This window comes from Pleurodeles waltl, chromosome 12, assembly GCF_031143425.1.
Source record: "Pleurodeles waltl isolate 20211129_DDA chromosome 12, aPleWal1.hap1.20221129, whole genome shotgun sequence".
In the NCBI taxonomy this organism is placed as follows: Eukaryota; Metazoa; Chordata; class Amphibia; order Caudata; family Salamandridae; genus Pleurodeles; species Pleurodeles waltl.
In genome coordinates this window covers 189,599,622-189,626,639 of record NC_090451.1, presented here as the reverse complement: position 1 = coordinate 189,626,639, position 27,018 = coordinate 189,599,622, and the positions used below count along the sequence as shown (strand labels likewise).

Genomic DNA, 27,018 nt, shown 5'->3' with positions numbered 1-27,018 from the left:
AGAAGGAGCATGCCTTGAAGATGGGGGCTCTTCTGTCGTAGGCTAGTGTCCCAGTAGGGCATGCTAGAAATGATATGGAGCAAGCATTGCAAAAGCCAGTAGGCCTCGCCCTTTCAGGTTATGAAAGATGGCAGAGTTTGATGTGCGGAGAGAGAGAATTGTCTGCCATCAGACAAGGGGCCTGATTTAGATTTGGACAGACCGGATACTCTGTCGCATAGCTGATGGATATCCCAACAGCCTTTTTGCAAGGGCCATAGGATATAATGCCCTTATAACAAGGCGGACAATTTATCTGTCACTTTTGTGATTTGGTAACCTGTCCAGGGGCAGCAGGTCGTTCCTTCCACAGCATAGGAAGTTGCCTGCAATGCTAAAGTTACGGCGATTGGTATCCGGCGTTCCAGTGTAGTCTGCCCTGTTGAAGGTTACCACTGTTTCAATTTAACTTGAAATGTGGGACGTGTATCAACGTAGACAGCCCCACACTGACCTTTAGCCGTCCACAGATGTTAGTAACACCATTGTCTTTGGTAACAATAGTGCCATTTCATTGCTAGTGGTCTACGTATAGAGAAAGGTTTCAGGAGGATTTGACAGGAATATTTTCTTTTATACTACACCTGCATCAACAGCAAGAGGCCTTACTCACCATCTTAGTGATCAGTGTTATCTAAGCTCGAGGATTAAGAACTAAACAAGGAGTACGAAGCTATGGGGGACTCGTTGCTTTAACTAAAGGGAATTGATCCATATTGTGCTTGGAACCAATGGGGATCATGGCATACCATAACAAACAGACACAGTAATTGACAACACGTTTCAGCCCATCCTTTGGGGCTCTAGAAGTACAGAGGACCACCTGATGAACTTTTATACATCGGAAAACACACAAATCCATATCCGTTGCTACTCTCGTCTCTCGAGAAGGCCATTCCTAAATCCCTATTCAGTATCATCTATGCAGCCTGATGAAAACAAAGACATGCCTGGCTGAGGCAGAACAGAGGGCATCAAACATAAGTCCAGTATTCAGATTCCCTTAATTCTGGAAACCCGTCCTTGAACTCATAGAGGCAGGTTTAGACCCAATCTTCACCAGGCTTCCCACAGTGGCATCACTCAATGTACCATATAGAACATCTAGATGTGCACATTTCAGTTGCAACAAGGGACTCAAGTGGACAACATGGTGTATTAAACTGAGTTAATCTTGTGCATTGTGGGTATTTCACCTGTACCTGGTATTAATATATACTCTATGCTAGTATAATCTCTAAGAAGCCCTGGAGTTAGAGATAGGAACCCAAGCTTAAATTGGCAGATCTCATCAAGTCAGGTTATAACTTCTCAACTTAATTGAGGAGATGATTTTCTTATAGCAATAGATTTTTCAGTTTTATATCGGCCCCAGCTGAGAGCCAGTAAGGGGCTTGAAAGGTGGGTTCGGTGTGATACCCAGTAGATTAAGGAGACTGTTTGCATCAACGGAGCACTCAGCAGTGCGGCAGTCACATGATTTTGCTGGACTGCAGCTGGATTCAGTGAACTGCAGTTTCTCCTGTACAGTATTGCCATTCCACCTCTTGTCACACCATGTTGGGAGTTATTGTGTGCCCTAGGAGTTGCATGGTCCAAGCACTGATATTGCTGGTATCTGTAATAACCCTCCTTTTCACTCTGATTGATTGTTGTGCAGCAGTCGAAGTTACTGGTTGCGTCGCCTGACACGAAATGCAAAAATCCCATAACTGCTTGACTTGTTTGAAAGAAAGTAGGTTCCCCTTCTCTTTTGGTACTGTGCACCCTATTATTTGTAGTACCTCTGTAATCGCAGTGAGTAGGTGTTAGTATTAGCGGAGGAAAAATGCTCCGGAATCTAAGATTTGCTCTCCTGGTTTGCGTCCCTGTGTAACACGGCTCTCCCATAGTTCCTTCAGTGACTGATGTTTGTTTGGGAGTAGGAGTATTGTATTGCTTTACATAAGCATTCACTCTATTGAATGATGAGACATACAGCAGGTCAGTGGTTGTTTTTTCATTTAAATTTCCTATTAGAAGAGCATGGTCTCCTCTTACAGCTGCTTGGTGGGGTCTGGTTCTCCTCCCATTGTAACCCACTGATTGGAAACTGGGGTCTGCTGGATTCAAGACAGTCTTTTCAAGTGTACTTTCTGATATTTCCCTCCCTAACTGATTACATGCAACAAGCAGAGAGCATCTCAGTGAACTGCTGTGCACAAATGAATGCACACATTTCTGAACTGTTAAATATTTGTGATTTCTCTGCACTGTTACCCTGATATACCTCTGTCACCCTACGTCTAGCACCTTCACTCACAACATGTTGGCTTTCGGCTTGAACAAGAAGTTGTGCAATGACTTTCTGAAGAAGCAGGCAGTGATCGGCAACCTGGATGAAGGTAAGGAACACGAGAGGCTCTCTTAACATAGGTTATGAAATATATGGCTATTAAAGTGTTTTGAACTTACTTTATATGCATTTTTAGAAGCACCAGTTTGACACTAGAACAGGGTGTAGGAATGCATTGCCGAAAAAATAAACAAGTAGATAGATTGTGTACTGATAAATACTTAAAAACATTGGTATTTCCACATTATATGTCTCAGCTTTTACTATATACGAATATAAATTAAACAAACACATTAGTCAAAATTTCGAGCATTTGTGAAAGCTAAAGCAGTTCGTAAAAAGGGTTTGAGATGAGATCTAGCGAATAGTCTTTGCTGACATGGAGAGACCTGGATACAGAAACTGAAAGTGCCCCCCAGCCAGTGCTGTTGTAACTACTCAGGCCTGCAGCCTACCTGCACTTCTCAAGATCAGCAGAGCGTCATATGTTGACATATTACATTATCAGCCAGTTCTTTAGCTTGCCTTCATCCTATTGCAGCTTCATTACTCTCCTGGGATTATCCTCGGAATAAGACTTGTATACTTGGAAGTATTTAAATACTTGGGAAAGAGTTTTTCATAGGAGTTATGATTTACGCGTTTCTCATCAATTTACTACTACGCCGCTTATGATCACTGCTACTTTAAGAAAGGAGTAAAAGCATCCCAATTAACCAATTCCCACCAAACAGGCAATAACCGTCCACAGTAATGAAACTTTGTTGATTTTAATGCATCAATTATGTTACTTTTGTCTTATTTTAATTTGTTTTGTTTTGTAGTGCCTTACACGCAGGCAAACCTAGTTGTTGAAATGTATTAGGCAAATGAAGGTTGAAAAAGAACTGTACTGCAAACTTTGTTTTAGGGCATCTGGCAGGGTTTCTACTTTGTGCATCCACTACAGCACCTCTGCACTCTTTTGAGCTTTGGGTGTAGGTGAATGCTGGGCTGTGTGTGTATTTTTGAAGAATTAAGCATGACATAGAGGAGAGTCTGGGATGTTACGGAGAGAAAGATTAGTGTCATATTTGCCTTTTTGAGCAGCAAGCTTTATTTGCCTATTCTGTTTACAAAAGTGAAGTAAAGATATTTATACTGTTGAAGATTTGTTTTCAAATAAAAAGTGTATTCTACCAGAATGCTGATGAAACCTGCGTTTTCATTTTCCACACCTACATCCTTCGAGTGTAAACTGTGAGCGAAGCGTTTCACTCATGCATTGAATGCACAAGAAAACATATTGTTTCATGAGCTCTGATTGCTGCCTAATGTACTTTGATTTACAGATTAACGAACTCGGGTTTTCATTTCTTGCAGAGCAATACAAGTTGCTGAGTGATCACATTGATCGAATGGCCCCTGAGTAGCTTACAGCATCTTGCCTGCCACCGGATCGAAAAGGGTGCTTGCCTCCAAGACAACCCAGTATTGAAGATCACCTCCTAGCAACTACTGCAATAAAACCTGCATGCTCGTTTGCCAACCACCTCCCTCAAGTTGTGCCATGTCACACATCTTATTAACCCACATCAAAGCACCAGAAACTACCTGTAAATGATATATTTTTAAATGATAGATTGTTCAAAGTCTTTTGTCTACAAAACAGAGTATCTATTTACAATTTCTAGTGTTTTAGCTGTGCACATTGTCTGATGTCTGGTCAGGTGGGCAGTTGGATATATTGGGTTCAGTGTCAAATGTCCAAACCTCAGTGCAATGTTCTCTCAGTGGTCACCAAGTTCAAGTGTGTGGCATGTAGTAATCTTTGAAAAGGTGGGGGTCCTTTGAAGGATATTGCCATGTGGTGTGAAATGTTGCTATCCAGGGGTTTCTTCCAGAGTAAGCCAGTAGGTCAGAGAGCTGCTGTTTGGACAGCTTCTGCTGTTGGGTTTGCAGATGCACACGTGGACGACAGGGCGCACATAAGTATAAGTGGTCCACAGTATTAGTTGTTGTTCATTCCTTTCAGATAATGTAGCTTTGACACTGCCTGGTGGCCTGCACATGTCCGTTGAGACATATTTACATGATATTTTTGATAGTCAAAGTGCTGATCTGGTGCTTGCCTCGTAGTTGGGTTCTGGGCATTGTCCTTTGCAGGGAAAGGGCAAAACCACTGACATGGGGAGATTGGTGAGAATGGATTTTGTTTTTCTTTATGTATGATGTATTGGAGAGAGTGGGTTAGTCATTGCTAGTGCTGCCGATAGACGATGTGATGGGAATTCATCCACTAAGGTGTCTGCTCACCGCGCCCGTGCTCTGTGAGCATGAAGGCCATGTGTTTTTTCTTTGTTCTTTATACAGCATTTCTAAAACTTCTCAGATACGTACATGTGCCCTCTTGGCATCTTACATTTCTAATAATTCAAGACACGGTTAGCTAAAGGATTCTCTGCAGTGTTATAATTGAAACTATAGTGTGCATTTCCACATCTCAAAGGTATAAAAGTAGCAAGCATTGGGATAAAGAGCTATTTAAGTGCCACCATCAAATATCTGTGATCAGATGAAAACTTTTAAAGGGTTTAGATGACAATGAAAGCGTAATTGTCGCTTGGGTTTGTGAATGTTTAATGTCTGTAAAGGTGTTTGGTTTGGTAAAATTGTTTGGCGTTTTTTGCGAGTAGCCGTGAGCACAGGCATTTGCGTCTTTTGATTCATTTGAATGCACATTAATGAAGCAGAATACACCAGTATTGAAATAAAAAAAAAGCTTTTATTGGCTTTTACTTCTAATCACTCTCGAAGGTAGCACAAAATAACACGTTGCAGTGTCAAATCACTTTTTATTTTGTTTTTGATTATGCTTGTGCCAAATAGTCATTGATGCATCAGGATCAAGACCTAGGACAATATCAGCACATTGACATAAAGCAATTGTTTGATAGCTTAGGGCTGATGTGAAGCTCTTCATTCCCATTCCTGTTTTGAATGATCCTTGGCTTTGGGGAAGATCAAAGTGAATTGTGCACAGTGATGGATTTCAGGCATCTGCAGACTTTGTTCTAGTTCATGCATGGCCAAGTTTAAAAAAATGTTTCTAGGAGCAGGCGTGTCTTATTCCAGGCTCCGGTGTGTATCACACACGATTATTCTGCATGCATTTTCTATGAGTACATATGTCTTACTCGGTCTTAGATGTTAATGACAAGTTTCCATGTAGCTTATGGTTACAGTCATAAGGTGAGTCTTACGCCTAGAAACTCCTCACAGAAAATATCTTGTGTATGAGGCCTGGGGATTCAAATGGAACTTGTATCTAAGATAGGAGGAGGACACTTTCTCAAGGAAAATTCTATGTGACTCTGCCAAGTATTTTTGAAGATTGTTCCCATGCACTTTGAAACAAATCTAAGAGTGGCTAAAGTGTTAAGCAAAATGGGCATCTAGGTGACTGTACCCCTCGAGTCAGACGCACTACATTCTGCTTCTGGGATAAATTCAGATGAGATTTAAATAAGAAAGGAAGAAAAAGTGGTCATGTCCTTACTTGAATTTCGAAGCAAGTGTCTTGGTGATGCAACATATCTTCCTTAAATATCCGAACGTGCACCTCAGCAAACTCTGTTTAATGTTAGCTGTCAAATTGGTAGCCTTTTAAGTGAGATACAAATCAACTAGCCAACCAATCTTCTTCTCTTTAAATGTTAAGTAAGTTCACATTTCCTTGGGTTGCATCAGGGCTTTGTCTTGATCTTCTGTAAATCTTTGCTGGTTCTTTTGTTGTGATGAAGTAAACATCTTCTAGTTCCTCTGTGCCGTGGTGATCATCACAAGTACTCAATATAGCTCGAAGCCTCCTGAGACCAGTCAGTAATTCTGAGTTTTCTCTACTGCTCCAGAAGTGTTTACGTCTCTGGCTGAGTATGATGTCATATTTTAGCAGCAGTGATGGTGGTGGTTCTTCCGTTTCCTCCTGTCTCATCCTCCACATAGTGTCAAAGGTCTAATCTTGTAAGAGATTCTCAGGTTTGAGGATGGGTTGATCCAGTCTCTTGGTCTTTGCCCTCTAGTAGTTTGATAAAATTAGGCAAGAGTGCAGGGTGATACCTATTTAACTGGCATTCTACTCACAGCTCTGTTGCAGACCGGCTTGGCTGTTGCCATCATGACTGCTAAAGGTGATAATTTCTCTTTCCATTAATTGTCAATTAGTAACTGCCCTGTTTTTCTTCACAGAGGTCTGTGATGTGTAAGTTTCTTGTTCGGTTCCAGTAAAAGGTTGAAAATTACTGCACTAAAAATGGATTGGGATTATTTCGTTCACCTCGGGATTTTGAGGGAATTACATTTCAGATTTCCTTAAACTTTTTAATACGAATTTAAACTGATAAGGGGGTAAATATTTTCCATTTTGTAAACGGATTACATTTGCATTTCAGTATTCAGAAAAGTTGCCCTGTGAATGTAGTGATAAGAATGCATTATTTCTGGGTCTTGGGGTAAAGTATTTATAACTACAATTGTTCGGCCAAACATCACGTTATGTTGTAGGAATAACTTTGGGCACTGCAGAGAAATGCTGCATTAGCCACTTGATCAAGAGTTATCTGTTTGCCCGCCTCTAGCACTGGTGACAGCAAAACTCTGTCCTGTTTTCTTTCATCTTTTGTTTGGGACATCCACGCCAAGATGAACTAAGCTGTTATTAAAAAAACTCTTGTCCAGTATCGTCTTTTCAGTAATTTCTAAATGTCTTTGCACCTCTTGGATGTTGTTGTAGAGTTTCCATTCTTAAAAAATGTCCAAGGCCTAAGAGCGCGAATGAAGTAGGAAAGTATCTAACTTCTATTCACTGCTTAAAACAAATGCAATTTTCCAAGTCTGCCATGGTACCAGAGGTTAGCTACTTAGCTATCTCAGCTTTATGCACCTCTTCTCTTGTCTCTTTTAGAATCATTTCCGGTAACCATTCCGACTTAAATTTACACAAGCGGTTTTCTAGTTTTCAATGTGACTGCATAGCGACAGGTGTTCCATTTGGGGGATTCCATTCCATGAAGCAGGAAGTAACAAGTCACTTTACCTATTTTTAATGTTATCTTAATTATAAGATCTGACTGTATCTTCCCTCGGTCTTCAGAAAACACTTGTCCATGCAAAGTCTTGCAGTTGATCTCAAATGTATCATTTTGATCTTCTCCCACGCTTTAGGTAGTCTCCAAGGAACATACCATCTGTAAATAGGTTTATCTAAACTGCCACAAATGGTCATCTGTTGAGATCGCCACTGCGTGCAGGGAGCTTGTTTATGGACCCTTGCCACTAATGTATCCAAGTGGTATTCAAGATTTGTGTTGTTCTTGGTCTGTCAGTGGTTGATGGATGTTTGTGATTTTTTATGACTAATTGGAGGTTTTAGTCTCTCATAAAACTTGCAGACATGTTTATCTTCCAATATTTATAGAATTAGGTAAATGTGTTGTCATGTTGTCTAAATGCGCAACAAGTGTAAAGTAGATTTTGTTTCACAGTGCTTGTGCCTGTTAGACCTATCAAGCTAATTTCTCTAAGTTCTTTTTTTCTGATTTACCACTATGTTAATTTTCTGCATCTTTTTTTTACTTGATGTTTTAGCCAGGCGGTTGTTTAGGTGTTTTTGAGTAGTCATTTGTGACTGCCTTTCCATGTTGTTTTGTAAGTATCCCTTTGTGGTTGTCATTACCATGATAAGGCAGATGCAGCTCCCTTTGCGTGCCTGTTCACCAAGTTTTCGCTACTTTGGGTTTGCTCCCCAAGTCTGCCAGACATTCCCACCACCTGCCACTGTCTTCTTTCTTTTTAACATAGCATTTTCCTATGTTCATGTCAGTCCCTCCTCTTTCTTTGCTGCCTCACGTTATTTACCCAAAATACCTTCCCCCATCCTTTTTCTTTTTCATATTGCTTTGCAATGGTTGTCCCGTTTTTATGAAACTTTGAAAATTCTTATTAAAGCCAGTGTTATTTCGTCTACTTATGAATTATTTTCTAACCTTTTATTTTTTCAAATTTACTTCAACATTTTAGCTTTTCTCAGTTTTCAACTTTATCCTATTACAATTAGAGGCTTATATCCTCTTAATCCTTTATTGCAATTAACTGGTACTGAAAGTATTTATGCTAAATATTCAATAATTTGCATAGCTTATCTGCATCAATATTTCTTTGAGTTTCACCACTCATTTTAAACTTGTAGATTGTATTTTCTAAGATATACAGGGCCTCATGTTTTGATGAAAAATTAGTGTCCTAGATTAAGTGTTGATAAGAATTTGACTGCGTTAAATGCACAAGATATAATCAGGTATTTCTGTGTATCCTGGTTAAAGTCTAAACTCAGTGTAGTACTGTAGTAATCCTGAATTTATGTGGCATAAACCGTAGAATAAACCGTCCACATATATGCTGTGTAAAAGGAATCACCTTTCCCCTTCAAGTGTGTAATACAGTAGATGACAGAATTTTTGAGGCGAGTGCTTCAATTACACGGAATACCAGCTTTGCATCACGCTGCTTAGAAGAAGTTGCAAATGTTCTTCACTTCATTGTGAATGATGGGGCAGCAGCAAGTGCTAATCAATTTATAATATCCACCTACCTGAACATTTGCCTGCCTTTTACATATTGTCATTGAATGACAACTGCAGTGGGAGCTGTGAGTGTGCACGCCTCCTGCTGCCAAGTCAACAACACTATATGACCTCTCTCACATCTCGGCCATTCCTAGTCAGTAGTGTGCTTGAAGTTTTGGACTCGTAACCAGCTATTTCATTATATTCTATGTGGCCAAGGTAGGTCTTCCCTATCAGTGTTCCTTAAATCACGCTTGATAAATGGTTTGGGTTCTTCTCCATTTTTTCATGTGGTACAGATTCTGGACACACTAACACAACTGTGGGTAGTGCCAAATGGGCAACGTCTTCTTCTAACAGGTCTAACTTATGCTTGTGCTTGGAGTAGGATGCTGAATGTTCTTCACCAGCCTGTGCTTGAAGGGCGTGGAATACAAGAAGACTTGGGTAACAGTTTACAGTTTCCTTTAATGGATGATTTTGGAAAGAGCACTCACTGCTGCTGAGCGTGTGGCTTTTCCTTTGTTACTTATTGTCCATCTTCTTTGTCCAGTTGCACATTTGATGTGTTGATGCTGTGCAGTCATTGATTAGTTATATAAATCAGACAAAATAGTTGCCACCCTGCCATACGGCAGTTTAATAGCTGGTTTCATGGGCAGGATTCTCTGATTGCAGGCATGTCCAGGAGGCTTTAATATTTAATAATAAAGCCTTGACACAGTGGACCTTTCTTCTTAGCTGGATAGGTTGCCTTCTCTTTATGCCCATTTCTGAAATTTAGTTATTGAACATAATCTGTCCTAGCCTCTCTTCAGAACTGATTTGTCATGACCACTGAGCAATCAGTCTTGGCCAAAGTGCCATATTAAATGGCCCCAAAGTGTGAGGGATTGCTTTGCCTACCTGTGCTCTGGGTAAGGAGGGCTGTTTCTTGAACCAAAAATATATTTATTGTGCCATTTGCTTACTCTACCTTGTATTTAATAGGAATACAAGTCTGCAGTGCTGACCAGTGACAAAATAATCTTACCTGTTCAAATTGAACAAAGCCCCTATAAATTATAAACTTGTTCTGAAGCTTCACCCAACATGTCCCTGCTGTATAATCTATTTTATTTGTCTTAATTTCATTGCCAGATATATATAAAATATTGACCTGGCCCTTGAGAACTGCTGAGTCTTTTTGGTAGAATTAGAAGCTGCGTGCCATGCACTCATGGTTAGGGTGTGCGTAAGGATATTTACATCCCTCAAAAAATGCACATACTAGCTAGTCAATATTAAGTGAGTTCACGCTGTAATCACTTAGTCGCCATTACTTCCAAAATACACCATAGACCAAGGATTCATTCTTGGCACTTTTGTTTAGTTTTCTCTCTCTGTACACAGCCACTAACATGCATACTGCAATGGCTGCTGTAAATTGTTTAACTCTGCCGTGTTACCAGTTGCTTCTTTACTAAATGTTTGCAGCCTAAAATTCTTGGTGAACTCTATAAAGAGATAAAAATCTGGACAAGTCAAATAAAGGAAAATAAATGTAAAAAATGAAATGGTCCATAATTTACTAGTAACAAGTAGATCTATACATGAGTTTTAGCAGAATCCTATAGGAGAACCGGTTGAACTTGATTTTCATTTGACATTTTGCCTGCGCCAACAAATTGCTTATCAGCCTTCTACAGTTTCTTTTAGCTATGGTATTGAGTCCATGAGGAGTATTCTCCATGTGTTTTACAGGGTCATTCTGCTGGAACACAGTGACAGGATTTGCAGGTGTTCGATGAACCCACCTCTTTTGTGGTTGTTTGAGAGACATCGTATCACAGTGTCTAGAAGAAGAGTTCATCTGAGTCAGCTTGAGTGATGGAAAGACACTCTACTGATATTCGATGTGCCGCACTCTTTTGTGGTTCTCGAGGGCCATTGCATCAGTGTTTTGATGAAAAGTTCATCTGAGTCGGTTTGAGTGGAGCAAAGAGACTTTGCTGATACCCAGTAAGTCCAACTCTATTGTGATTGTTCAAGAGTCATTGTACCACTGTGCATTGAGTTCATCAGAGTCAGTTTGAATGGTGGAAGGACCTTTTTTACCTTATGTTGTTCCCTACACAGAGTTGGCTTGTAATAACTCTGTTTCAGAGTACCTTTGCTAAAAAGATGGTTTCTCATGTTAGGCTTCCGAAGTCTTGTTCTTTTGGATAAGATAACAAGTTTAGGATATGCTTCATTAACCATTTTAGCAAGTGAATGTCAATTGTTGCTCCAGTGTTTGTAGGATTTGTTGTAGGTTATTTGCTGCCAAGGCAGGACCTCAAACTGTGCATAAGGTCCTGTCCCATTCTTTCAGCCATAGAACCATATTAAAGCAAGGCAACTAGCGTTAGACATCGTCCAGAAACGTATGTGCTTCGCCTCTGGGCCCTAAGCCCGTTGAGTCCTATATTCTTAGAGAAGATTTTGCACTTTCTGATACATACCATTCCTTTCCTGCCTCTTATATGTTTATGTATTTTATTTGTATTGTAAAAAGTATTAATGAGAAAAACTGCAACTCTATTGCTAATGGCTCATGGTCTGTAACTGTGTGTTTTACTCCAGTGATCTCTCACGCCCGCCAATCAAACTGTGATGTTATCCTTTGTACCCCTGTAGCCGCTTTTAACTTGATTTAGAGCAGAAATGAGAACTACAGAGGATTAAGCGAGAGACGAAACCTGTAAAAAAAGCTTTAGTATTTCACAGGATTGGTCACGTTTGTTCAGTGACCGTTTTAGCAAAAATGTGGGGACACAAGCTTGGTTTCAGACTTTTGTGGCCCTTTGTGTATTTTTACAAATGTGTGCCCACTCCGTAGTGCTGTGCCAGGGCAGTTTATAGGAATGTGAAAATGTGCTCATGAGCCAGCATTTGTACATGTTGTTGCATTTGCATTGTTTGGGGTAAAATTCGAGTTGCTGAGTGGGCAGAAGTGGAAAAGATAAATTACGTTTGTCAATTTTGGTTTGAGGTTTAAAAACAAAGGTTGCCAGCCATAGTGACCAGTCAGGGTTATCGGTGAAAAATGGTAAAGAAAACAACTAAAAAAGAAAAAATGGCTATCTACCATATATTGTTTTTTATTTCTTCAAAAGTCTGTTACAAGTGAATACTTTACGTATAGTAGAATGTTCCAAACCTTTCCTCATCTCTTTAGTGAAGCATTATCTCTGACGGATATTATTTTAAATTTTTGACTGTGTACTCAAGTACTACTCACTTTAACATTGTCACTGTACTTTAAAAGCGTCGATGCCATATATCGTTTTCTGTACACGTTGAGTACTTCAAGTGTAAGAGTATTTCATGTGTTGTTTTGGGACTGTGAAACTGAAAACCATGTCATGGGGAGACAGTGATATGGGCCTGCCAGTCTTTATTTATGGAAATGCCTGGAATAAATCGGTGAAAATGACGACTGGCATTGGGGCTAGTGTTCGTGCAAAAGTCTCACCCTTGACTGTAAAATATAACAAAAATAAACTGGAATAAATTATTGTGTACAAACTTGTGTTGGACAATTTATTTAATTGTTGGTGTCTGTGGTGTGATTACCTAGCCTTTGTAGCACCATTTGTTTGAGTTGTTCACTGTATTAAACTTACTCGCTGCTTTGCCTGGATCAAGATCTCTGGTAAAAATCATAAAAGTTTGGATTTAGTTAAGTGTAACTAAATTGCTTTGGTGTGTCTTCGTTTATGAGCGTAACCTCACCTATGTCATTCACCAGTGCGATGTAATATGTGCTAGAATTGTGCACACGGGTGGTTTGTGAGTTTTCTAGGGTTGAGCTACCTGCCTAAGTGAGTGAAAATACACACAATTGCACCCTCAACCACAGTGTATCAAACTCCTAGAGTATAGTGGCATGGGTTAGCAGCTTTACAGCACCAACAATTAAACTTTTACAGCACAAAATCACGTTTTTTTCTGAATTTTTCTACCACTTTATTTTGCCTGCCCTCCAGCCCCTCATTCTCTACCCAGCTAAAAGTAATTGATAAAAAGACTGATTTGATGCCTTCTCGTAGAACTTTGGCAACGAGTAAAATTTTTCCAGATCCCAGTAGGGAAAATCCACTGTAAGTATGATCAATGCATGGCACAGCTTGTTATCATCAAACTACCAACCGCATTAATGCCACGTCCACACTGCAAGGATTACATATCTGCCCATAACTGGTCACAGAAAGATGGGGTTAAAGGGCAAGTAAACTCTGCCTGGCTTGACGAATCTTACCAGTAACTGCCGTCTCTCTATGCACAAGTCAAGATGGGTTGCTCTAGAATTCTAAGTGTTACCTACAAAAACGTGCAACACGCAGGACTGAGTTCATTTTGTAATTTAGGGATACATTTTAAACAGCACGTTTCTCTGAAAGCCTTTCCAGGAAGTCTAGCTAATATGCCTCACCGTGTTTACGCTTGCGCAGAGCTTTGACTTGTTCTCTCACCTGGCGGCCAAAGCCTAGAACGACCTTCCCCTGCTCCTCAGGAAAGCCGCATACTCCAGGAATTCAGAAAAGGATTCAAGACCTGGCTGTTCGACTGAACAGAGCACCGCGAAGCAGCTTGCATCTTCAGCACCTTGAGACCCTCACGGAAGATTTGCAGCTCTTTTTAAATACTGATTGATTTGCATGTCTTGTTGAGTCCTGGTGATGCAAACTAAACCTTCCATGCTTTGGATGTCAGTATATTACCTACTATTCAGTTAGTTACTCGTCGGAGGAAGCAGCAGTTACCAGCACAATAGATTTTTGGGTGTGTGTGGGGGTGTGTAGGAATACATATTTTTTGTGGTGGTGGTGATATGAGATTTTCATTGGCCTTGAATATTTTTGTATTTGGCCCTAGAGCGTGTACTGTTTTGACAGGTGCTAATTACAGACTTGCTACAGATTGTGTGACCCTCATTCTTTCCCTTACTTTACCGCACAAAGAGCTGATTGTTCTGCCCATCTTCATTCTGCCTTCCTATCCGTCTGATGGGCTGATGGTTCAACCTGTTTCCATCACATTCATGCTATATAAGGACGGGGCTCTATACTGCGAGCAAATGTCACAGAGCGCACCCCTTCCCTGTAATGATCAGTTAACACATGCATTGGTGTAGCAAAGTGCCACGGCCCTAAGGCACGCAACTTTCTCTGGGATGCAATGAGCCAATCGGACCCATGGGCCCAGTGCCACTGCACCTGCTGCACTGTTGATAGCTATGCCTGTGAGCACCTGTTTCCGCACAAAGGGTAGAAACAACAGAAGGATGGTTGATTCGCAATATAATAATATCTTGTTTACGGCTAAAGAAAACTAATTCAGGATGTCTATGTCAAATTTTTTGTTTAGTTAATAAAAACCATAGCAAATTGTACACAGATTATTGTAGCATTGTTGTGCGTATTCAAACTACCAAATAGCATTTTTCCTAAAATCACTAAAGGCTCCTCGAGCACCCAAATATGAAGTTAGAATAGTAAAGCCATTTGAAATGCTAAATGGAGCAAGATAAAACCTGAAAACTGGGTAGTTAAAGTGCAAATATACAGACCATTGGATCTAGGCTGGACTGGTATTTAAAAATGCTGGTGGAGTAAATCGCCCATAAATCATGCACGCTAAGCAATTCCATGTTTCTGGGTGCAGTAATCCAGTTATAAGGTTTTGGCTGTATTAAATGTTTTTTCAGTCCCTGGTTCAGAGTTGAAGGTGAATTATGACTTCATTGACTTATTTGTTGTGGTTTTAATTAACTAAACAATACATTTGACATTGGCATTGACTAATCCAGGATTATTCTGGGCCATTATATTTTTCACCACTCGATGGCGCCTCAATGCCTCTTTTCAAATGTTTGGAGGCCGTGTAAATTCATGTGGTGACTTTGAGTCAAGTGCCGACTTTTTACAACAGTGAAGCTTTTGTGTTTTTTTGGGGGGCGGGGGGGTGAGGAGGGGGGAATTACACGTTCGACCCGACGGCCCATGCTTAAGGGTGTAATTTATAAATGCAAATATGACATTATATGGGAGTATCTGGTATTACACTAATCGTTCCAGAATTACTCTTAGAAATAGACAGCAGCAGCTCCCCAAAAGGATTCCGTGAATTTCCAGTGCATTCCAAGCAAGAATTTGCAAACCTTGCTTGTACTACCCTTCCTATTGTGCAAAATAATGCTGGTACACATGAAACGGGCCTGGGCTTACAAGTGAACATTAACCACCAGACATTGGTTGTAGAAGTACAGAGTATTCAAATAGCTGGCAACTAACCTAGATGTGCTACATCAATTCATAGCCATCCGCTGGCGAAACCTTGGCCTGGCTGCTTAGAATAAAAAATAGGAGACGAAGTGGTCTCAAGATTATGGATTTTCCTACTTCCTTGAACCATTGGTCTTTCTTGCTAAAGTGCTGTCTGATGTTGTTGTCCACATTTGATAGGCAAAATAAAATCCTTAATAACGCCTTCTCGCCATAAAGCGCTTCACATCAAGATGACTTGGGACACACTCGTACAAAGTCAAATAGGGCTAAAAATGATTCTCCATCACCTGATGTTTCACCCAGTATTCCAGTTTTGGACACCATTCTTGATGGGGTGAAGGGCTTTCAACTTTTTATGATTGCCACTAATGAGAAAATACAGCAGATTGAAAACAGGTGGATAAATACGGAGGGTAAAATGGTGGAGATGTAACACATGCCAGCTTTGTTCCTGATATATCTACCAAAATTCCTCTACTTGAACAAAAGATCCTGAAAAGTAAACTTCACAAAAAAGATTTTGGCACAGGAATTGTCGTAACGATCTCCATTCGTATGGCCTCCCTGAAGCTCTTAAGGGTCCTCATTTCTTTGAATTCTTTAAGACATTTGCTCGGACCGCCTACTGCGCCTGCTGTCAGCTTGCAAAGGGTGGATTGGCTGGGTGGACTTAATCCTCATTCATCCAAACCCTAAGGCATCAGTATGCTATTCCTTGAATTTACAGAACTTTTTCATGTTTTGAAAACTGCTAAAGATAAGCGGTGTTTTGTTTGAACTGGTCATAATCTTTTCATATCCCCAGATATTTCTAATGCAACCAATATCAGACGGAAGGGATTTCTCGCCCTGAAACCGCGAATGAAACACTTGAACATACGTTAGGGCATCCTTTATCTGTGTTTTTACAAGGTTACTTATGAGGACGCTAATACATCCTTTTGATGACCCGGTCACATTGAAGGTGTTCCTCCAGAGTATCACATCTCATGTAATGGACACTGACCCTTTGAAACCTTATGTTTTTGTCTCTTTCTCCTACGGCTTTATTTTTCTAATCATTTTATTTAATTGTGCTCTGCAGTTGATCTTGTTATACTGCGGACATGTCTCATAATTCTTGTTACTGCCTCCTCAAATCTGGAGGCTTATCCTTGATCTTCTCCTTCGTTTGTTTTCTTATGTATTTCGTTTTCTTGTCTCTTATTTTCCTCTCTGTTTTCTGTGAGTGCTTATGTTATGTATTGTGTTTTCTTTTCCTTGTTTTAATCCCTCTTTTTGTATAATCATTTTTGTCTCATTTCCCTTTATTGCAGCTTGTCACCTTTGTTTCTGCATTTCTGTTCTCACGTATCCAATATGTTTAACTTTGTCTTGTGAAATGCTTGTGGAGTTGGATATCCAGTCAAACGACAAAAGGTACTATATCAATTATCTAAACTTGATTCAAAAATTGCCTTTTTACAGGAAACACGGTGTAATGCTTCTGAATCTGCCAAATCGAAGAAGGTCAGGTTTTTTTCTTTCCAGCAGTTGACCATAAGGGTGGTGTGGCTATTATTTGTCATAAAACTATGAGGTTATAAGTTGTCACCACTCTCGACACTCATCCTCCAGGCACTCATCAGTGCAAACCTCTTTCATGCGCCTTAGCTCTGCCCATGCCCGTTCCGCCAGGTCCTTGGACCATGTCTGCATGTTGTGCCCAAAGTGGGAATCCGTCGGATAGCCACTCACCTCTGGGCCAGTGGAAGCCCCAGCTGTGCAAAAGTCTATTGCAGCCTACCAGACTTGGGGCATGGAATAAGGCCTAGCAGGCAGTGCTTAGCCTCAGCATCAAGAAGGTGAATGGCCATGGTCTGACGCAAGCATTGAACCACCTCTTGCCAATACCAAGTTGTGTTGCCACAGCTCCAAATCATGTGGATGAATCCTGCTCTTCCTGCATCTCGGGCATTGTGCGGCTGGGCTATATCCTGCTAAGTCTTACTGGGTTCAGGTCTGCTCGATGGAAGACGTACAAATAAGCCTACTTGAAACAAGTATTACTAGATACCTCTAGATACAAGTTTTATTCCATTCTGCATCAGTTATGGGCTCTGGTTTATCTTCCTCCCAACTGGTCCGTCCACGGTATTCAACCTGTGGTCTATCGTCCTTGAGGGCCTGGTGTAGAAGGGGCACCAGGTGTCTGGAAGAGCCCAGTTCTAGAATTGCCCCTAATGTACAAGCCTCTCAAGGCATTGCTGGAATTCTGGTTGACAGTACCCTTACTACTCTGGCTAGGGCAGCAAACTGCAAGAACTGTCCCTGGCCTACCCAAAAGAGCTCACACGCTTCTGGAAAGGTGAGGCATTTGTCTGCTGGGTAAAGCTCCCTGAGCAGCTCACAACTCCCCAGCCTCCACTCAGCCAGGGACATCGCACTGCTGGGGGGTCGCAAACTAGGGTTTACACTCCATTGGGAGTTTCCTACATGAAGGTGTCGTGCGTAGTGCCCTTTTGACTAAGCCTGCCTATGGCTGAGTAACCTGCTGAATGATGAACGGGTGAGAGACATTGCGCTGTCTTCTCGCCAGCAATATAGGCAGTTGGTGCTCCAACCTTTCGGTTCCCGCCAAAAAACACTTATCCAGTTGTTTCCTTCCACACACCAGCATGTCCCATGTTCAAACTGAGATGCTTGATAGTACAGCTCTAGCAGTCGCAGGCACCTATGCATAGCGTCCAGCATAAGAATTTGTAGGCCCTCCTGGCTGAGTTTGTCCACCTAGGTTAGTGCTAACATGGGGGCTAGTCAGCTCCGTACACATGGTGAGTACTGTATGTAGGAAAGTAGCCTCTTTTTGGCATGGTTACCCTCACTGTTTTCCTACTGTCAGTGTGTTTTGACTGTGTTCACTGGGATCCTGCTGACCAGGACACCAGTGACTGTGCTCTCTCCCTCTAAATTTGGTTGTTTCTGACTTTTTACATCCCACAATTGGCACAGGATGCCCCCATGTAAGTCCCTAGTATATGGTACTTAGGTACCCAGGGTATTGGGGCATCAAGTGATGCCCATGGGCTGCAGAATGTGTTATGCCACCCATGGGAGCTCATGTAAAATGTGTTTGCAGGCCTGCCTTTGCAGCCTGCATGAAAAGGTGCATGCACCCTTTCACTTCAGGTCACTGTAAGTCACACCAATGGTAAGCCCTCCTAGCCCAGAGGGCAGGGTGCAGGTGCCTGTGTGTGAGGGCACCCCTACATGAGCAGAGGTGCCTCTACGAGCTCCAGGTTCAATTCCCTAGACTTCGTAAGTGCGAGGAAACCATTTTACCTGTGTACTGGACACACACAGCCTGTGTCTGGCTACATAATGTTAACGCCGACCCTTTGCATGTTTGGTATCAAACATGTTGGAATCTTACCCCAATACTGTTGCCTGTATTGGTTGTATGATTCCATGTGCTCTGAGGGCTCCTTAGAGGACCCCCAGCTTTGCTTCTACCAGTCTGCAGGGTTTTCTAGGCAGCCCTCGCTGCTGCCATCCTACAGACAGGTTTCTGTCCAACTGCTGCTTGACCAGCTCAATCCCAGGATGGCAGAAAAAGGATTTCCTTTGGGAGCGGGAGACAACACCCTCTACCTTTGGAAATAAGTGTTACATGGCTTGGGAGGAGTAGCCTCCCTAAACCACTGGTATGCTTTGAAGGGTTCATCTTGTGCCCTCCTTGCATAAACAAGTCTACACCGGTTCAGGGACCTCTGGTCCAGGCTCTGCCATGAAATTGGACAATGGAAAGGGGAATCACCCCTTCACTCTCCATCACCACCCAGGGGTAGTGCCCAGAGCTCCTCCAGGTGGTTACTTGATTCTGCCATCTTGAATCTAAGATGTACAGAGGCCTCTGGGAGCTTCTGAGTGTTCAGGTCAGGCAGGTGACGTCAGTGCCCGTTCCTGATAGCTCGTCACCTTGCAGGTGACCAAACCCCCTTTTAGGGCTATTTAAGGTCTCCCTCTTGGGTGGGTTCTCGGATTCGATGTGCAAGTTTCCACCAGGACTCCTCTGCATCATTTACTTAATCTTTTGGCCACTGGAACCACAACTGGACTGTACAGGAATTTATAATCTACAGCTCCAGTGATAATTTCGCTCTACATCATTGTTTCTCCGGCTCCTTCCAGTATCTGCAACATTTTCCCAGCTGTGCATCCTCTGAGGGCGGCGAGTCTTCAGCTTGCACAAGAAGCAAGAAGGAATCTCCCTTGGAGTGAAAGAGTCACTCCCCTGCATCCGCAGGCACCAAGTTCAACAACGCCTGGCTACATGGATCCTCTCTCTTGCAAAACTGCGTGCATCCTGCAACACAGGTGGAGGTCTAAAGTGGTCCCCTCAGTCCTCTCTGTCAGCTGTTCAACTTGCGAGACAATGAGTGCTTGCCTCTACTTGCAGGGCAGTACCCCTGTGCACCGTGACTCTTGCAGCTACAAAGGCTTGCTGGCTCTCCTTCCAAAGGATATTCAGGCTCCATGTAGCCCCAGCCCCCAGCACCTCTTCCTGCATTGCCCGTCTCCTGTCTGCTGCTCCAGCGATGTGGGATCCTTCGTCAGGTGTGCTAAGTGGGCCTCACGGCGACTCTTGTGCCTTCTGCATGTGAGTTGCCTGTGGGGGCTGCCTCCTCGATTTCTGACTCCCCTCACTGCTGAGGGTCACCTAGGACTCCACTCATGGGTTAAGTCCCCCTGGACCTTGCTGGTCCCTGGCAGCTCTGCATCTCTTCATCTGCGACTTTTGTCTTTGCAAAGGCTTGTTGGTGGTTTCCAACACCACTGACTGACTGCAACTCTTATTCCGTCGTGGGACATCGACTGCATCACCTCTGAACTGCTTCTTCTGCTCCGGTGCTGCACAACTGTCTTCTTGTCTTCACCCACGACCTGGTCCTGTAACTCCAGAAGGGTGGGTAGTGGCATTTTCCAAGGATTGTTGGTGGTTTTCCAGCACCACTAACTGAGTGCATCTCGACCGCTGACTTGGGACATCACTTGCATCACTTCTCTTCATCTACTGTGCTGCACTGCTGACCTTCTTCGTCCACTGTTGACCTGGTCCTGCATCTACAGAAGGGTGGGTAGTGGCTCCTGCCACAACCGGACACTCCATCTTGAACTGGACTTGGTCCCCTTCTTTTGCAGGTCCTCTTCTGTCAGGATCCACCCTTGGTTTCTTTTAGTCTTGCTTGGGTCTTGCACAGTCCTTTTCCTAAGTTTACCTGTGGGTTTGGGGAAAACGATGTACTTACCTCTCTTGTCCTGGTCGCTGGGGGTCACTCTAGTACTTACCATTGAGGGTTCCTAATTCCTCCAGCTCCCCTCTACCGTTTCCACTTCTTTGGGTGGGGGGCTGCCTTTCATATTCTACTTACTTCATTTATGGTTTGGTCTCCCCCTAGGGCCTTCACTATTTCCTATTATTTTACAGTTTGCCATTGCTTTCTATGCTAACCCCTGATTTCTAATGTGTATATGATAGTGTGCTTACTCACCTCCTGGTGGAGTATTGCCTAAACAGTATTTTAGTATTTGTGTTACCATAATAAAGTACCTTTCTTTTTGTAACACTGTGGTTCTTTCATGTGTGTAAGTGCTGTGTGACTGTAGTGGTATTGCAGAAGCTTTGCATGTCTTATAAGTTTTGGCTGCTCATCCACAGCCAAACTTCACTAATAGGGGATACCTGGACCTGGTATAAGGTGATAACACCATAGGTGCTCACCACACACCAGGCCAGCTTCCTACATTGTAGTATATACAGGCCTCTCTGGAGCAGCACCAACTTAGCAAGGGACATTCTGCCTGCCACTGATAGTGGCAATGTTCCTGCAGCTCCTGTAAAAAGAGCTGCACTGAAACTGTTGGTTGCTGCAGGGAGATGAGGGCATTGTCAGCACATATAGATGGATTAAGTGGTCCTTTGTGTCCACACATATAGCCCATCTCTCGAGCTCAGTCCACGGGCGAATGGCTAGGGGCTCTATTGCAAGGGCAAACAGCAGTGGAGAGAGTGGGCACCCCTGCCTTGTGCTTCGCTGTATGGTCAAGCTGCTTGAGAAATAACCACCTGATCTCACTCTTGCCGAGGGAGTCGCATGAAGGAAGGAGACCCATTTAACGAAGACCGGGCCGAAGGCCATCGTCTTCAGGAGCTCCCAGGCATAGTCCCAATCCAGGGTATCAAATGCCCTCTCGATTTCAAGGGCAATTGAGGCTCCCTCTATCTCAATGTCTCACACAGCGTGCACGATGAGAGCCAAACTATGTAGGTTCATGAGGGTCCTGCGTTGGGGGATACACCCACACTAATCGTGGATCATGTGGGAGATCACTGCCTTTAGTCGATTAGCTAGGGCTTTCGCTAGTACCTTAAGATGCATGTTGATTATGGACAAAAGGCGGTAGGAGCCCAGTTGCGTCAGGACTTGCTCCGGCTTGGGTGACATGTTTTTAAGAGCCTCCTGTATGGATTTTGGTAAGCTGCCCAACTGCTGTGCCTCCCTGAACACCTCCAAGAGTCTGTCAGTGAGCAAGCGCAAGGAACTCTGGTAGAACTCAGAGGGAAGACTGCCCGCGCCAATTTTGCAGCGAGGCGTACTCATAGCCTTGAGTAATCCTTCCCTTGTGAGGCCTACTTCTCAAGCAGCCACCTGCTGCCTACTTAAGGTTGGTAATATGATCCAGCCCAAAAAATGCATCCCAGCGGTATCCACCACCCCCCAGAGTATCTGGCTTCCTGTAAAGGGCAGTGAGATGATAGTACAATTTGTTGTTGATCGCTGCCTGCGTGATCTCCAGTTCACTGGGATGGCCCTGTACAGCCATGATTGTGGGTGGAGTCTCTCGTATGGCAACAGCCAGGCAAGTAGTCTCTCAGGGTACATTTGTCAAGTGTATCCCAGATTTCTTCTGTTGGTGTTTCGCACTCTATGGGCTTGTACCTCAGAAGACAGGTTGCCTACCGCTGCCCTTTGTTGGTGGATTAGTTTCTGCTCCTTAAGATCTCCAGGAAGTTAGCACCTTGCCCTGTAGGTTTTCGTGAAGCATTCCCTTTGGTTTTCGTGACCGTAAGTGTGTCCTGTTCTAGTGCTCTTGTAGAGGCTGACACCCAGTTCTCAGCAAAATAACCAGTGAGCACAGCAGTAAGGTCTGTCTGGAAGGCGGTGTCCCTGAGGGTCTCCGGTTGAAGGTCAGACACAGGCCCAAGTGTACATAAGGAGTACTGGTGCATGATGTGATAGAAATCTGCCCATATGCTGTACTGCCTGTCAGTCACAGCTTGCAAGGGTCACAGGGGGCGTGGCGACGCACGGGGGAGGGGGGACATTGAATGTTTTGAAAAACAATCTTTTTTTTTTTTTTTTAAACGTACCGTGGTCCACGCGCCACTCCTCTCCTCCGCCTCTGACGCTGCTGCAGGCACAGGCTTCCAGCCTGCCCTGCAGCCAATCCTGACGCTGCTCAGTCTAGCATCAGGATTGGCTGGGAGCTCCCTAGCTGGGCACTCCCAGGCAGACTGGGAGCCTTTACAGCCTCTCTACAGCCCAGCAATTAGGTTTCTGGGCTGCAGCGAGCCCTATGGGCATGTGTGTTTGTCCGGCCCGAGACAGCCGGCCAAACATACATGCGCAGTGAGGGTAGTGCACAGTGCGCTCCCCTCACTACGCGTCACCCCATATGCTCCACCCTATTAGCAAGAAAAGGATAATAAACACAGTTTATTATCCTTTCCTTGTTAAAGGATTTACAGCCAGACTTCCATGCAGTCCACCCCTACCATATCTTCTGTTAGCATACCTTCCATGCCTGGTTTTGCCAACCCTTGCAGGGGTCTCCTGTCAAGTTGACCATCTAAAACAGTGGTTCCCAACCTGTGGTCCGGGGACCCTTGGGGGTCCGGGTAGCCTCCTCAGGGGGTCCACCACTACATAGAAAATTAAACAATATTAAGAGATTAATACAGTGTTTTTACTAAAGTGGCTGAATATACAGTTGACAATCTTAAAATGTACTGTAAATGTCAAGGAATTTGGAATTGTAGGCTAAAAATTAAATTAGTATGCTGAGATTGATCTGTGGGAGCAGTGCAGGTACATCAAACAGAATATAGTATGGACGATGTGTGGCTTCATTTGAACTTAGAAAAACTCCAACCTTCCTATTAGAATTTATTTATTTTTTATTTGTGTTTGTTGGCGACTTAAATAAAAAGTGTTGTCTTTTGTGTGTGTTTTATGAATACTTGCTTCTGTATTTTATGTGTATTGTTTTGCGGTTCAAATCATAAAGTGGTTAAGCCGGGGTCCCTGCCTTCCAGTAATGACTCAATGAGGGGTCCCCGGAATCCAATAATGATTACGTGGGGGTCCTGTGTTCCTGTAATGATAAAGTGGGGGTCCACAGAAGTCAAAAGGTTAGGAACCACTGATCTAGGATACAATTAAAATCACCCACCCAGACCAGGAGGTACACTCATGTATGGGGCCTAGAGGTTCCATAATATCCAAAATAAACTCCTATCATCATGGTTAGGGACATACACGTTTAACAGGCACACTTCCATTCCACAAAGAGGAATTACGCTTGAGAGTCACCTGATTACAATAGAACACAGCAAAGACGGAGATCCTTTTATTTGCTATGGGACTGCAGCTTGGCAACCACTGCATCTAACAGCGCTAGTTCCTTGGGCTAAAAAAGTTCTTCTGGCACAGAAAGGTAAGAATTAGGGAAAATGCCTTGGCAAAACTCTTTACTAGACTCTCAAATCAATAATGTGTCTAGTGACATCATATACCACATTTTGTGTCAAAACAGTGACAGAATTGTTAACATAAGAGGGAACTCCGATAATGTGCTCCACTCAGACACTGTAAGCACTATACTGCAAATCTGCAGAAAGGAAAGAATGCTGGATTGTGCTTGGTCACTGGTTTTGGAACAAGTAATCATCAAAAGCATGTGGACGTGTGCACTGGCTCTCAGTGGAGGACAAAGTAAAATAGAAATGCAGTGTAATCTTTAGTTGCAACTAGGGAGTCAAATGCAGCACACAATCTGCACTTGACAAGCAAATCTGTGCTCTTAATCAAGGACCTGCTCTTCCAGAGTTTGGTTCTTGTATGTCCATCTTCCCACAAGCAAAAACTAAGGCGGCAAATAGACTAGAAATGCGGGAAATAAAACAAGCACAGCATTACTATTTGAATATTGGTTACAACAAATACTCCAAAGAAGGTCTTAAATCTGAATTGGATAGTGGTAGAGCAAATAAACATAAGCGTGGGTTGGCAAATAGAAGGATACCAGGGCTCTGGCGCAGACTACTAAGCCTGTTCCGCTCGTTGGTTCTCCGTGGACTTAGCTCAGGAAATAGCCGTCTGCAAGAAATTGGAGAGAAAGTGGCAGAAACACTACTTGGACGTACATAAGGCTACTTATAGAGAAGCTCTATGCAATTATCATAAAAATATTAAGAGAGCCCTTTGCTCCTTTTATGCAAAATGAATTGAACAAACTGACAATGACAGTAAAGAGATCTTTAAAATTGTGTCATTGTTCACCAGTCCTAAAACATCCTCCCCTCCTTTTGAGCCTACCTAAGAGTTATGTACGCGTTTGAGTGAACTTATATGAGGACAAGATTTAAAAAAAATCAGTTTAGTATTTCTAGGTCAAAATATTAATCTCGCCTTTTGGATTTGGAAAAGGCAGTTACGCTGCCCGTTGGGCCTGGTTTTTCATCGTTTTCTGTCCCCACAATAGAGGATGTGGTATTGGCCTTCTCCAGAATCAAATCCGCTTCTCCTTCTGATCCTGTCCCTTCCAGGTGATTGACGGCAACTGCTAGTATCATCGGTCCTGTTTATCATGACCGGTTTAGCTCTTCACTTCAGATGGGGACACTCCTTAGGGAATTGGAAATAAGCTAATGTCCCCAGTCTAAAAAAAAGGCCAATGCAGATCCAGATTTCCTGGCTAATTTTAGACCAATCTAGTTACTCCCTGAGGCAGTCAAAGTCTTAGAAAAATTGGTGCACCAACAGTTAACCACTTTTCTAGATGAGAACAATTTATTACATCCCTTCCAGTCAGGGTTTACAGTGTCACAGCACTGAAGAAGCATAAATGGAGGTGTCAAAGTTTAGTAGATTCAGCTTAGACTCTGGACTCAACGTTGCCCTGGTGATACTTGACCTGTCAGCAGCTTTTGACACGGTCGACCATGACATCTTGTAAGCAGGTTGAAGCACCTGGGTGCGACTGGCTTGGCCTTGGACTGGTTGAGTTCCTTCTTGATGGATCGAGAGCAGGTTGGATGAATCCCTACACCTCTAATGCAAAGAGTCTAAGGTGGGGAGTTCCTGAAGGCCCTTCCGTTAGTCCTACTCTTTTTAATATCTATGTGGCGCCGTTTAATATCAGTCATATCATATGCAGATGACACTAAACTCATACTTTTGTTTGAGGGTGAATCATTGGAAGCAAAAGTGGCCTTTCTTAGCTGTATGGAGGTAGTTCTTGACTGGCTAAAAGTCAATAAACTTCAGTGTAATCCTGATAAAAGGGAGATCTTATTGTTTGGTTGCAACCTTTTGCCAGGCTGGATGGGAGCATGGCCTCAGACCACCCCTACCCCCTTCCACCTACGTCAGAGGCCAGGAATCTGGGAGTGATATTTGATTCTAAGCTCTCATTTGGGACGCAGGTGTCTACTGTAGTCAGATCCTGCTACTGGACCCTGTGCATGTTGAAAAAATATTTGCAGTTTCTGCCACACTCTGCCCAGGTGACGGTGGCCAGGGCTTTGATCATTTCGAGACTGGATTATGCCAATGCCCTTTATTCGGGAGCACCAGTTTATCAAACCAATAGACTGCAGGTGATGCAAAATATAGTTGTCCGTCTTTTGTTTAAACTGCCTGAGGAGGCTGTGGTGTCCTTCTTTCGTGAAAAATTGCAATGGATGCCTGTGAGGCAACATATAATTTTTAAAGCTTTAATTTTGGTTCATCTGGCTTTTCACTATGAAGGGCCTAGCTTCCTTAATAAGAGGGTGAAGGAATATATTCCTGCACGCCCACTCTGGTCTAGTAATTCAAACCTGGTGGTGGCTCCTTGCTTTAAAAGGCTTTGTTTGGGAGGCTCTTCCTTCACCATGGTTGCTGCTAAGTTATGGAATCAGCTTCTCCTTCATTTAAGGTGTATCTTAGCTAAGGATTTGTTTAAAAAAGAACTGAAAACTTATCAGTTTAGAAACTAGAATGTGGTTGGGCTATCCTTGTTCTGATCTCTGTATGTACCTAGCACGGGACATACTTTTAGAGAAGCCATGTGCTTTATAAGGATCACTCACTCCTTCATTCATTCATTTATCCGTTTATCAAAGGTTTGCATTGTCCTTGCATTATGCAAAGTGACACAAGGCATCACAAATCCTTAAGTAAGTTTGAGTAAGTGACACAGAGCTACTTTGCGTGGCTCTGCATTACTTAGTAAATCTGGAGTAATGCAAGGCAGTACAAGTCGCTACCTTTCACTACTCTGCATTGGGAAGGCGTTCCATGGGTAGAATGTGGGTGTTCCCACACATCCACCCATGATTTTTGGCAATTCCCAAATTTACTAAAACTAGTAGACCTAGGAATGCATCAAAATTGTACGCCTTCCCAACAGAGGCTTAACCAGTAGA

General features: G+C 42.9%; 1 protein-coding gene across 4 annotated transcripts in view; it reads left to right on the top strand.

The window, feature by feature from the left end:
* KIAA0513 (KIAA0513 ortholog) overlaps positions 1 to 12,525 on the top strand; it is a 342,714-nt gene extending 330,189 nt beyond the window's left edge. For 3 of the 4 annotated variants that reach the window (XM_069218115.1, XM_069218113.1, XM_069218114.1), the window contains 2 exons: positions 2,329 to 2,423; positions 3,737 to 8,385. In XM_069218115.1, the coding sequence (XP_069074216.1) occupies positions 2,329 to 2,423; positions 3,737 to 3,786 (145 nt within the window). In that variant the 3' untranslated portion in view covers positions 3,787 to 8,385. Of the gene's footprint in view, positions 1 to 2,328; positions 2,424 to 3,736 lie in introns of all 4 variants that reach the window. The other variant, XM_069218112.1, reaches the window with a different exon arrangement.
* The last annotated feature ends 14,493 nt before the right edge of the window (positions 12,526 to 27,018 follow it).